The 12,968-nt window shown below is 58.3% G+C and overlaps 1 protein-coding gene across 3 annotated transcripts in view; it reads right to left on the reverse strand.

Annotated features, from left to right (window-relative positions):
• LOC128838406 (dedicator of cytokinesis protein 2-like) overlaps positions 1 to 12,968 on the reverse strand; it is a 348,010-nt gene that overhangs the window by 27,687 nt on the left and 307,355 nt on the right. For all 3 annotated transcript variants that reach the window (XM_054030559.1, XM_054030560.1, XM_054030558.1), the window contains exons 32-37: positions 8,288 to 8,388; positions 7,905 to 7,963; positions 6,076 to 6,224; positions 4,872 to 4,957; positions 4,088 to 4,244; positions 2,837 to 2,877 (exon numbers count right to left, since the gene is read on the reverse strand). In XM_054030559.1, the coding sequence (XP_053886534.1) occupies positions 2,837 to 2,877; positions 4,088 to 4,244; positions 4,872 to 4,957; positions 6,076 to 6,224; positions 7,905 to 7,963; positions 8,288 to 8,388 (593 nt within the window). The remainder of the gene's footprint in view (positions 1 to 2,836; positions 2,878 to 4,087; positions 4,245 to 4,871; positions 4,958 to 6,075; positions 6,225 to 7,904; positions 7,964 to 8,287; positions 8,389 to 12,968) is intronic.

A 12,968-nucleotide genomic window follows, 5' to 3' on the forward strand; every position in this document is an offset into this window, starting at 1 on the left:
GGGGGTGGAGGCCCAGGGGGTCCAGAGCGCGTGGACTCCCCGAGGGGGCCCATGGCGAGAAACAGGTGTGCTAGGGCTCCGAGAGGTGCGGATCCAGGAGGTGGAGGGGCCTGACCCCGAGAGAGAGTGGACCCCCGAGAAGGGCTGTCTCACTAAAAGGGGCACCCCCCACGGACCACACAGGGCCAAGAGTGGGCACGATCTGTGACTCTGTGACAGAGGGCTTCATCTGTAGATTGTATTTCTCAGGGAAACTCTGAAGAGTTCAACCACAACGCCCATTGCATGACCACAGCAGTAGCAGTAGATCTAGCAGCTGTGTCTGCTACATCTAGGGATGCCTGCAGGGCTGTCCTCGCTATCATTTGCCCTTCCGAGACCAGTGATTTAAATTGGTCTCTTTTTTTCCTTTATATCATTAATAAAGTCCAAAAATTTTGCATAGTTTCTGTGATTATATTTGGCTAGTAGTGCCGCATAGTTTGCCACTCTAAATTGGAGGGTGGAGGAAGAATATACTTTGCGGCCGAAGAAGTCCAACCTCTTACTGTCCTTATCAGCGGGTGCTGACCTATAGTGGTGTTGTTTCCCTCTCTGGCTGGCCGCCTCCACAACCAGTGAGTTGGGTGCTGATGGGTGAATAAAAATTCTGTTCCCTTTGAGGGGCCATAGTACTTTTTGTCAGCCCTCTTGCAGGTAGGTGGTACGGTGGCTGGAGCTTGCCATACGTTTAGGAGGTTCCATTAGCGCCCCATGGATTGGCAGTGCTATCTTGGATGATGAAGATGTCTGCAAAATGTCCAGTAATACATCTTGGGCTTCTGGTACTTCTTCAAGAAGAATTTATAGATAATCAGCCACCCTTTTGAACAAGTCCTGAAAGTGGTTGAAGTCATAGTCGTTGGGGATGGGGGCATTATTGCCTCATCTGGAGAGTTATTCATGTTTGGCGAAGTGTCAAGTGCACGACACTCTTCCTCTTCTTCTATGGGTTCCTCCCTCGGATCAGTTGTTAAAAGTCTCCGACAGTGAAGGTGGAGATCTAATGCCTTCCCTGCGTGGGCTGGGAGGTCTGCTCAGGGGTGAAAGTAACTCCAGTCACTTACTGGTATGGGGCTGGGGCCGGTTCTGGCCCCCAGAAGGGGCGGAGCCTCGGGCGGAAGGGGCAGGGCTGGGGGTCAGCATCCCCCAGCCAGCCCTTCCAGGCCGTCTGGCCCGCGGTGCCCGGGGCTCCAGTGGCGATTTAAGGGGCCTGGGGCTCTGGACACCGCTGCTGCTACCGTGACAGTGGCGTCTGGAGCCCCAGGCCCTTTTAAAATCGCCAGCCCCGGGGCAGGTGCTCCCTTTGCCCCCACTCCGGCTGTCGGCGGCAAAAGGGGCAGGGATGTTAAAGCGGTGCAGGGTCCTTTGCCGCGGCAGCGCTTTAATGTGGGCTGGGTACGGGCTGGTGCGGGTTCTTACTGGTACGCCATATCAGCCCGTACCAGCTCACTTTCACCCCTGAGTCTGCTGTAGTGTCTTTGGTCCCAATACGGCCAGTTTGTGGGGAAAGGCATGGGTGGTCCCATCCACAGATGCCCATACCATGGTGGTATTTCATGCCCCTATGTGGACTTTGATCGTAGTGGTCCAGCTGTCATAGGTGTTCTGTTCAGGGAGGAATGGTGAGGTGAGAACATCCCTTTTTCCTCGTCGTCCTCTTCACTTGAGATTGGAGGGGCTATCCGAGATAACGGTTGCTCCGGTACTGCACGCGCCGGGGAGCCTTCGATGTCCAGAAGAGGGGACTCTGGTATCGAGGCGACAAATAGATCTTTCTGGGGCAGAAAATGGTGTGGTGTCAGGAGCTTTGGTGCCGATGAGGTCGGTGCTGATTGTGTTGATGGTGTAGCAGTCGGTGCCGATGCTGTTGTGGTCTTTGTCGGTGCCATTGTAATAGTAACAGTGGGAGGAGGCATAGTCAGCAGCGTGACTGTCGGTGCTGTCTCCTTCAGCGTCATCGATGGTTCCTTGATGGAGGACGTAGGCTTAGAGCCCCTCGACTCTGCACCGGAGCACTTTGTTTCAGCAGAGGCCACTGCACAAGTGGTGCTGGAGGTTCCCGGAGAGTTTTAAGTGCTGAGCAGCTGTGAGGTCGGCACCAAGGAAAGAAGTCTAGTGGGAGACCATTTCCTTCTGGTCTGCTCTCTGTGAGGCGATGAGGACACTTGTTTTTTTGAGGAATCAGTCTCAGGAGACCCTGCCGTTAAAATGTTTGATGATCTCTGCTGGGAGGGAGTTTCCTGCCCCAGGTCAGAGGCGGGCCATAGTGATTTCTCCATCAAGATGAGTTTTAGCCTCAGGTCTCTATCTCTATGAGCCTGGGCTTTGACTTATTACAATGGGCACATTTCTGGGGTATGTGCATCTCCCGCAAGCAACGGACACATTGAGTGTGTCCACTGGATGTCGGCATCACTTCTCTGCACGTCGTACAGCGTTTGAATCCTGGTGAACCTGGCATTTTTGTCAGTTCACAATCTCTATCCTAACAAGGGCCCCTTTCTAGCTGCTGAATCTCTGTTCCAGGGCATGATGCACCCAGGGGGCTGCAGGGCAGCTACTGAGAACCACCATCTTATTCTGCTTATTCTGTGCCCATTGGGGTGGAGGCCACAGGATGCTGTGCTGGAGGTGGGATGGGCCCTGCCTGGACATATAGGGACGGACCCCCGGGGCACATGGCTCTCACGGACCCCCCGGGGCACACAGCTCTCACGGACCCTTGGGCATGGCTCTCATGGACCCCCCCGGGCACACGGCTCTCACAGACCCCCCCGGGGCACATGGCTCTCACCTGATGTACATGGCCCGGCGGTCGATTTCCTTGTAGAAGTTCTGGGGAAGGAAGAGCAGATGGAGGAAGGTGACTGGCGGAGGAGGTACTAAAGAGCTCTGGGCTAGATCCACCGAGGGATATCGGTGCCTGTGTGTAGGCGCCTGCCACCCCATGGGATCCGCAGCCCAGAAGAGGGCGCCCAGCTCCCCACACAATGGATGGGCAGAGCCAGGCCCCTGAGAGTGGGTCCCACGGAAGCCAGCGATAGGTGGGGACCTGCCAGAACTAGCCAACGGGAGATGCTGACCAGAGGGGTGGGGTCTCTGTCCTGCCCTTCCATGGGCTGTAGGCGCCTACCTCCCCCAACCTGGCACTCACAGCACTGACCCCTGGCTGCAGAGTGGTGCCTCGGCCCAGCCAGTTGGTTCCAGCGCTCCCCCAGGCTTTGGGAGCCCCAGGTTCAATTCCCCCTCTGCCAGACGTGGAGCAGGGATTTGAACAGGGTCACCCCTGCCCACGGGGCCGTGGGGTGCCTGGGCCTCTCCTGCTGAAGCCACTGCCCCGTGTAAATGTCCCTGCTACCAGACGTGTCAGGGGCCAGTTCTCAGGGCTCGGTACCGCAGGGGCTGCCCGGGGTAGCGAGGGAGGGGCAAGTCTATCCCCACATGTGCTTCAAGGAAGGGGGGCTGGTACCTGAGGGACAGGACGTGTCTCTGCCTTCCCCAGATGGGCCATGTCCGGTCCCCCCTCAGGCCTGAGGGCAGCAAGGGGAAAAGCTTCCCTTGTCAACGTACGCCCTGTCTGGCCACACAGCCTCACGCACCATGGGGCATGGCAGACCTGTCACACTGTCTGGGGGGCAGGAGCTGCCCTGGGAGATGTCGGGCTGGGGGTGGGAGCTGCCAGCGGAGGATGCCGGGCTGTGGGGCGGGGGGTGCCAGGCTGGGGGCCGGAAACTACACGGGGAGACACTCGGCTGGGGGATGGGAGCTGCCAGCAGGGGATGCCGGGCTGGGGGACAGGATCTGCCCGGGGAGACGCTGGGCTGGGGGGCGGGCGATGCCAGCGGGGAGACACCAGGCTGGAGGGCGGTGGATGCTGGGCTGGGAGGCGAGAGCTGCCCAGGGGAGACGCCAGGCTGGGGGATGGGGGATGCTGGGCTGGGGGGCGGGGGATGCTGGGCTGGGGGGCAGGGGACGCCGGGCTGGGGGGCGGGAGCTGCCTGGGAGATGCTCAGCTGCCTGGCGGGGCACGCGGCCGGGGACCCACCAGCAGGTTGACAGTGCAGCTCATGCTGTAGGTCTTGTTCTCGTCGTTCATGACAGCGCGATAGTCCAGCAACCGCTCCAGGAGGCCCGTGACCAGGGCCACGAACTTCTCACTGGGCTTGGCCAGCTCGGGGTGATTCTGGCAGCAGCTGAGGAGGCTGGAGGAGAACAGAAGGAGTCACACCCCTGTTCCCCTCAGCCATCCACCCACCCCTCTGCCCTGGCCTGGAGTCCCGTGCAGGCCAGGCCCATTCCATACAGCAACAAAAAGGGGATAGCTCGCTTGTGGAAATGACAGCTCCTCCAGCCTGGCCTCTCCCAGCAGGGGGCACTGTGGGGGTGTGGCGGGAACTGGCTGTGGGGGGAGCTCCCGGCTGCTCCAGCCCTGGCCTGTCCCAGCAGGGGGCGCTGTGGGGGGCAGGGCAGGAGCTGGCTGTGGGGGGAGCTCCACGGGGTGCCCTGCGGGGGGCGCTGTGGGGCAGGAGCGCTGGCTGTGCAGGCTCCGGTTTGTGCGCTGGGAGAGGGGAGAGGGTCGGGGCTCCCCGGGGTGCCCTGCGGGGGGCGCTGTGGGGCAGGGGCGCTGGCTGTGCAGGCTCCGGTTTGGAGCTGGCAGTGAAGCAGTAACAGACTGTCCTTGGTTCCAGCGCTCCGGCTGGCAGCTGCTGAGGGCGATTCCAGCACAGAGCAGCGGGGGCACGTGGGAAGGGGTGCGAACTGCTGTAGCAGGGGCAGACCCCACATCCAGGGGCAGATGGGAGGTGGGGCCAGGCAGGGAGGACACTCACATGCTCTGGAAGAGCTGCTTGTACTGCTCGTCCCCACGGCCTCCCTCCACTTCGCTGTCCAGCTTGCGCAGGATCTCGTCCTCGAACTGCGGAGAGGGGCAGCGTGAGCCGGGCTGGGGCACTGCCGAGCTCGGGGCGCCCGGGGGCTGCAGCTGCAGAAGCCCCTGCCTGGGGCCTGGGCCAGACTGGTGTCTAATCCTGATCTCGGCGGGGGCTAGACTAGACCCTCACACTGCCTCCCAGCCTGTGGGTCTCGAGCCCATTCGCGGGGCTCCTGCCCATTTCCTTCTCGGCATCCCCAGCCACGCCCCACGACAGCCTTGGGGGGTGCAGGGCCACTGCCCTGGGGAGCTCCCTGCCCTGCCCCTCAGCCCCGGGAGGCTGGGCCAGGAGACTCCGGGCAGGGCCGGTGGTGCTAACTGGGCTGACAGGTCCCCCCGTTGTGAGCTCAGCTGTGAGAGGCGGGTGGGAGCGGAGCACGTCCTGCTCGGCGCAGAGCACGGACTAGCTGAGCTCTCGAGTCCCTCTGGACCCGGTTCTCTGACAAGTGTGGCCACAAGTGGGAAAATGAATGGGCCGAATGAGTCCCAAGGAAAAGGCCTGATCTAACCCCAGGGCCCCGGAGAACACGTGTGGAAATCAGTGACCCCAAACCGGTGTGTTGCCAACTAGGGCAAAACACGGCAAGGCTGGGCTGTTCCGCCCCTCCCTCGCTCCGGGGTCCCGAAACAAAAGCCATGGGGGGGAAGCGGGGAGACACAGCCATGGGGATCCTCTCAGCCTGGCTACAGAGCAGTGCGCTAAGGGTGGCATGTAAGTCTCCAGCGAGAGCCAGCACCAGCACCTCCAGATGGGCTGCTTATGGGGAGGTTGGAGCTGGAGTCCCCAGGCAGGGAGGGCAAGGGGTGCTCGGGGGAGGGGCTTGGCCCTGTGGGGAAGGGAGGGCAAGGGTCATGTGCGGGGGAGGGGCACGGCCCATGTCCCCGGGAATGGAGGGCGAGGGACACACTCGGGGGAGGGGTTCAGCCCATGTTCCTGGGAACAGAGGGTGAGGGTCACGCTGCCACCCGTGCCTTGCACGCCCCCTCCTTGCACCCTGCTCGTTTGCCTGGTGACTACGGCTGGCTGCACGCTGCCACCCGTGCCTTGCACGCCCCCTCCTTGCACCCTGCTGGCCCCAGACTCCCTGGGGCCCAGTACGCACCATGCTGAAGGCCTTGGTCAGCTGGTACTCGCACAGCATCATGTCGAAGAAGATGGGGATGGTGGATTTGCGCAGTTCCAGCTCGGGCACCAGCGTCATCTCCAGGATGGGGCCCACCATGCCAGGGATAAACCGAATCTTGTGATGGCCTGAGGCAGGGGCAGGAAGGGACTGGTGGGAAGGGAATTGCTCTCCCAGGACCCCTCCCCTCTCCCCATGGGGGGAGCGCCCGCTCCTCCCTGCTGTGGGCAGCAGCCTGGGGGCAGGATCTCCTTGGGGGAGTGGTGGTATCGCCCTGTGGGACACTAGCAGATTACACACCTTTCTGAGGCACCCAGACGGGTCCTGCCCCGGAGACAGCAGCATCCAGGAGAATGACGATCGGCAACAGGGGTAAGGGACAGACAGACGGGGAGTGGGGCTGCCTCGCAAGGGCATTCTCAGCTGCACACCCGTGTGGGTCCAGCTCAGGACAGGAGATCGGATTCAGTCGCTCTCTGTAGTGTCCCCGCTGCTCCAGTCTTGCTCTCCACCCCACACCGCTCTACTGTTGCCCCTCAGTCCTGCCCCACAGCCCCTTGGCTAGTCCAGCCCTGGACTGTCTCTGTTTGGCTGGCTTGCGGAGAAAAATGCAAAGAGCCAGGAGCCCCAGCTGTGCGCGCTGCCTGCCAGGCTCCTGCGGGGAGGCTGCTCTAGCTGCCAAACCGAAAGGTAGGGAACTGTTCTCACAGGCCAGTACTGGAACGTCCCAAAGGGGATGAGACCTACGACTGTTCTGCCCTAGTGCAGACCTAGCAGGTCCTTCATGCCCCTCGGTACCTGGACTGCATGTGTTCAGAACAGAGACAAGGGGCATGCCAGGGACCAGAAAGCCAAGGCGGAAAACTGATTGGCTACTCCTTGTATTGGCTGATATATCTTTTACTTGTAAACAGGCAGGGCACAAAGAGATGGCTTTAGGGCAGGGTGGGCAAACTTTTTGGCCTGAGGGCCACATCGGGTTTCATAAATTGAATGGAGGGCCGGTTAGGGGAGGGGGTCCTGGCCCTGCCCCTACCTCCTATCTGCCCCCCCCAGGACTCCTGCCTCATCCAACCCCCCCTGTTCCCTGACAGCCCCTCTGGGACCCCTGTCCCATCCACACACCCACGCCCTGTCCCCTGACTGCCCCCGGACCCCCGCCACCCCATCCAACCCCTCCTCTACTTTCTGATTGCCCCCTGGCACCCCTGACCCCATTCAACCACCCCTTCTCCCTGTCCCCTGACTGCCCCTGGAACCCCTGCCCCTGACTGCCCCCCGCCGCCCCATCCAACCCCCCCTCTCCTTTCTGACTGCCCCCCCCAGCACCCCTGTCCCCATTCAACCCCCTGTTCCCTCTGCCCTCTGACCACCCCCCGAACTCTCCTGCCCTCTATCCATCCCTGAGGGATGCGGGGGAGGGGGAACAGCGGGGGAGGTGCTGGGGGCGAGCCTCCCGGGCCAGGAGCTCGGGGGCCGGGCAGGACAGTCCCGTGGGCCGGATGTGGCCTGCGGGCCGTAGTTTGCCCACCTCTGCTTTAGGGGTTAACGTCTGTGTAAGGTGAATGTCACATGACTGCGTGGGACGGCTTCCCGGAGTGCTGCGCTGTATCCCTGGTCTATAGCAATAACCCGGACGTTGGGTCTCTGCTTTCTTGCGTATATTTCATAACGAACCAAAGAGCCATCCTGTAAATGACTACGCTCCCGCCCCTCAGGCTCAGCCGAGCCTGACCCTGCCTATGGCTCAAGCCCTTCCCACCCTGGCAAGACAGTGGCTGCCTCCAGCTGCCCTGCGCCAGTCTCACCTAGGTTGTACCACATGTCCCGGATGGCGGCTCCAATGGTGGCTCTCATGTCTCCGTACCTGATACGACAAGGACAGGGAATTATTCCCTCCAGCCCCTGTGCCGCCCGGACCATTCCAGGTGTCAATAAGGGCAGAATGGGACCCAGGGCCAGGAATCCAGCACCAAATCCACCCCCCTTCCCATCCTCGATGGAGGCTCCAGATGCAGCCAGTCTAGAGCCTCACCGGAGAGCAGGGAATCCCCCGCCTGGTTCCATGGCAGAGTCAGGAGGCACCTCCAACTACTGAGGCCAGTGGAGGAGCCCAGGCTGTGGCCGCGGAAGATGGGCTCCCCCGGGTCCCAGAACCCCCAGGGCCCAGTGGAGCCCGGCCGGGACTCACTTGGCAAGGATGGTGGTGCGCTTTGCCTGGGAGAAGTTCTCCAGCTGCAGGGAATCCTGGGTGAGGAAGGCAACTGCCAGGTGGAAATAATTGTTCCAAAGCTGTAAAGGAAAGATGGGCTCAGAGGTGGCTACAGAGATGTCAGATGCGTGGGGGGCTGGGACCCGGAGGTGAGGCAGTGGGGCAAGGCCAGGGAACGGGGGGAAGGAGGGGAGCGAGCTGGGAGGAGATTCATAGATTCCGAGGCCAGAAGGGACCATTGTGATCACCTCGTCTGGCACCTTCCCCGCCCCCCGCCCCGTACAGCCCAGCCCAGAGACCTGCCCCACAATAATTCCTAGAGCAGAGCTTTTAGAACAGGGGTGGGCTACACTGGGGAATAGAAATTGTATGGTGGGCCATGAATGCTCACAGAATTGGGGTTGAGGTGTGGGAGGGGGTGAGGGCTCTGGTTGGGGGTGCGGGCTCTGGGGTGGGGCTGGGGATGAGTGGTTTGGGGTGCAGGAGGGGGCTCCGTGCTGGGATCGAGGGGTTTGGAGAGTGGGAGGGGGATCAGGGCTGGGGCAGGGGGTTGGGGCATGGGGAGAGGCTCAGGGGTGCAGGATCAGAGCGGCGCATACCTCAAGCGGCTCCCAGAAGCAGTGGCATGTCCCTTTTCCAGATCCTAGGCGTGGCGCGGCCCCCGACCCTTGGAAAGGGGCCATGCCGCGGCTTTCGAGAGCCGCGCGGTACAGCCCCCAACCCGGTGCCCTGGCTGGAGCGGGACTTCACCGCATGGTACGGCCCCTGACCCAGCTCCCCAGCGGGAGCTTGTGGGCCGGCTTAAAACAGCTGATCCAGGCCGTGGCCATAGTTTGCCCACTCCCGTTTTAGAAGAACATCCAATCTAGATTGAAAAATCACCAGGGATGGCGAATCCACCACGACCCTGGGTGAATTTGTTGGGATATATATATATCAATATACATTGTGATTCATATATCCATGTAATACGTTATAGGTCACTGAGGCCTGGTATGAATGACGTGTGCTTGACATGAATATGTGCGTTGCAAGTTAGCAACCGAAGCAAGAACTTAAGGTCAAGGACTATTAGAACTATTTGTGCAAAAACAATCTTATGTTCCAAGAAAAATACAGAAAATCATCAGAAAAGGAAACACCACCAGCTGAACTGATATAAAATGGTATAAGAATTGGAGGAAATGGCACACCTATGATCATGGCGGCCTGCCCAGCATTGTCTCTTTGGAATTGTGTGAAGGCCTAGTAGAAGGCCTAGTAAACAAAGGCAAAGAAACGATGACGCGATGGAATGGACTATAAATGGATGCCAAGGTTTTCTGCAAATCAGACTCGTTTATTGATCCAGAGTCCTGTGTGGATATAGATGTGGTTTTGCCGGCTCCCCGCATCCTATGATCTTATCCTGAGGGAAGGAACCTCGACTGGCCATCGGGACTATTCTGACCTTTGGATTCTGGTATAGCATGTTTGGGGTGTGAATGTGGAGTAAGGTTTGTTTTATAATCAATAAAGAGCATTTAGAGTATCGTATATCAACACCGTGTCCAGTATCTGCCTGCTCCCCATCCCATAGGGAGACCTCTATTGTGGGTCTAGGAAATTGTTCCTATGGTTAATTACCCTCACTGTCAAAAACGTACACCTTATTTCCACTCTGAATTTGTCTAGTTTCAACTGCCAGCCATTGGATCGTGTTAGACCTTTGTCTGCTGGATTGAAGAGCCTGTTATTAAATATTTGTTTCCATGTAGGTACCTATAGAGTGGGATCAAGTTATCCCTTAACCTGCTCTTTGTTCAGCTAAATAGATTGATCTCCTTGAGTCTCTCACTATAAAGCAGGTTTTCTAACCCTTTCATCGTTCTCGTGCCGCTTCGCTGACCCCTCTCTAATCTATCCACATCCTTCCTGAATTGTGAGCACCAGAACTGGGCACAGGATCCCAGCAGTCGGTGCACCAGAGCCAAATCCAGAGGGAAAATAACCTCTCTGCTCCTACTCAATATTGCCCTGTTTATACTTCCCAGGATTACATAAGCTCTTTTGGCCACAACGTCACCCTAGGAGCTCATGTTCAGTTAATTATCCACAATGACCCCCAAAGCTTTTCAGAGTCTCCCACCCTGAATGTTTAGCCTACATGCTTTGTTCCTAGATGTACATATTCATGTTTAGTTGTATAAAAATGCATGTTTGCTTGTGTCTGATTTACCAAGTGAGACGGATCGCTCTGAATCAGTGACCTGTGCTCTTTGTTATTTCCCACTTCCCCAATTTTTGTGTCATCTGCAAACTTCAGTGATGATTTTATGTTTTCTTCCACGTCATTGATAAAAACATTAAATAGCACAGAGCCAAGAACCGATCCCTGTGGGACCCCACTGGGAATAGACATCCTTGATTACGATTCTCCATTTACTATTACATTTTGAGATCTACTAGTTAGCCAGCTTTTAATCCATTTAATGTGTGCCATGTTCATTTCATATCGGTCTAGTTTTTTTTAATCAAAGTGTTGTAGGGTACCAAATCAAGCACCTCACAGATGTCTACGTGTAGTACAGCAACACTGTTACCTTTATCAACCACACTTATCATAGAATCATACAATATCAGAGCTGGAAGGGACCTCAGGAGGTCATCTAGTCCAACCCCTTGCTCAAAGCAGGACCAATTCCCAACTAAATCATCCCAGCCAGGGCTTTGTCAAGCCGGGCCTTAAAAACTCTAAGGAAGGAGATTCCACCACCTCCCTAGGTAACCCATTCTAGTGCTTCACCACCCTCCAATTGGCCTCTCAGAGTTGGTAAGACAACTCCCACCTGTTTATGCTCTCTGTATGTGTGTATATATATCTCCTCATTATATGTTCCATTCTATATGCATCCGAAGAAGTGGGCTGTAGTCCACGAAAGCTTATGCTCTAATAAATTTGTTAGTCTCTAAGGTGCCACAAGTACTCCTGTTCTTCTTTTTGAGTAATTAACCAGGTCATCCTGCTTTCCCTTTTTAAACATCGGCACAACGTTCGCTCTCTTCCGTCCCCTGGAACTTCCCAATTGCTCCAAGTCTCACTGAAAATCAACCGTCCAGCAAGCTCCTCAGACAGCGCTTTCAAAACTCGAGATGCAAGTCAGCTGGACCTGCTGATTTAAACATGTCTCACTGTAGTAGCTTCTGTTTAGCATCCTCCAGAGAGACGAGCAGGACGGAAGAGCATCATGAGGAGGCTGCATCATCTGGTTTTTCCCCCAAATACAGAACAGAAATATTTACTGAACACTCCTGCCTTTTCTGTACGATAATGGAGAATTGGGAGTCTCTGTGTCGGCACATTGGCTCTGACAGGGGTGGCATGCGGGTCTCCGGACGAGCATATGCAGCGCACTGCAGGTTGGCCATTGACTTCCTTGGGGAGCGAATCAAGCCCGTGGGCAATGTCAGACCATGGCAAACCCTTCTCCCAACCGGCTCGGCTCGGCCTGCAGCCTGGCCCCACCCTCTCGGCCCGGCTGGTTTCACTCAGGGTGGTGATGTCTATTATGCCTTTCAGAGGTTCAGCAGTAAGGCCAGTTCTCCAGGTCTGGGCACTGCCAGGAAGGGTTCGGAGGTTCCAGGGCCCCAAAGTCAGCCTAAGAATCTCAGGCTGGTTCCGACCGCTGAGTTGGACGCCCAGGGGGAGCAGCAGCTGGACAGGCATGGCAAGTTTCGGACTCCTTTTCAGTCCCCTGTCCCGCGGTGGGGAGAGCAGCATGTGCCTAAAAAGGCCTCAGGACGACAAGAGCTCCAGATCTGCGCTGGGGTGTGGAGAACAACCATTCCCCTAAGGCTGCCGGCTCTGACCAAGGCCCAGTGCCAGGCGAGTGAGGCACTTGCCTCGGGCACACAAGTCGGGAGGGCGCAGAAAGTGGTGGAGAGAAAAAAAAAAAGCTGCTGGCATGGAGATATTTATAACCCAGGTGATCTCCCCGCCCTGCCCCACCTGCGCCTCCCCCACCCCCCCGAGTGTCCCCCGACCCCGACTCACTTCCCCCCCGCTTCCCGGCCCCAGAGCAGAGCAGCTCCATGCTGCCTCCCTGCAACAACTGCTGCCGCAGGGTCCTAGTGCCGCCCATCTCCACTGCCAGGACAGACTGACTCTGAGCCTGCCCTTCCCCTCAGACCCTTCCCTTTTCTGGCAGAACCCTCCAGCAGCACAGGGGCTCCCCCGCCCGCAGTCACCACTCCTGCCCCATGCTGGGCAAGGGGCAGCCCCATCCCTCACCCCCAGTGAGGCTACAGTCAGGGGCAACAGCAGGGAGGAGGTGCATGCAGCATCCCCCAGCACCCACCACAGGGGAGGTGAGGGAGATTCCTGGACCTGAGAGGTGCCCTAGGAGCACATGCAGTGACAGTGGTGGTGGTGAATGTGCTGCTGGGGGGGCAGGAAAGGGGGGCTCCTCCCAGGGCCGGCTCTAGGTTTTTTGCCACCCCAAGCAAAAAAAATTTTGGCTGCCCCCCGTCCCAGCCCTGGGCTCCTCGCTGGACCCCCTGTTGCCCCAGCCCTGGGCTTTTCCCCCCCGCACCCACACCCCCTGCCACCCCAGCTCTGGGCTCCCTCATTCCCCCCCACCATTGCCCCCCACACACACCTCCTGCCACCCCAGCCCTGGGC

The sequence above is a fragment of the Malaclemys terrapin genome, chromosome 5 (genome assembly GCF_027887155.1).
Source record: "Malaclemys terrapin pileata isolate rMalTer1 chromosome 5, rMalTer1.hap1, whole genome shotgun sequence".
In the NCBI taxonomy this organism is placed as follows: domain Eukaryota; kingdom Metazoa; phylum Chordata; order Testudines; family Emydidae; genus Malaclemys; species Malaclemys terrapin.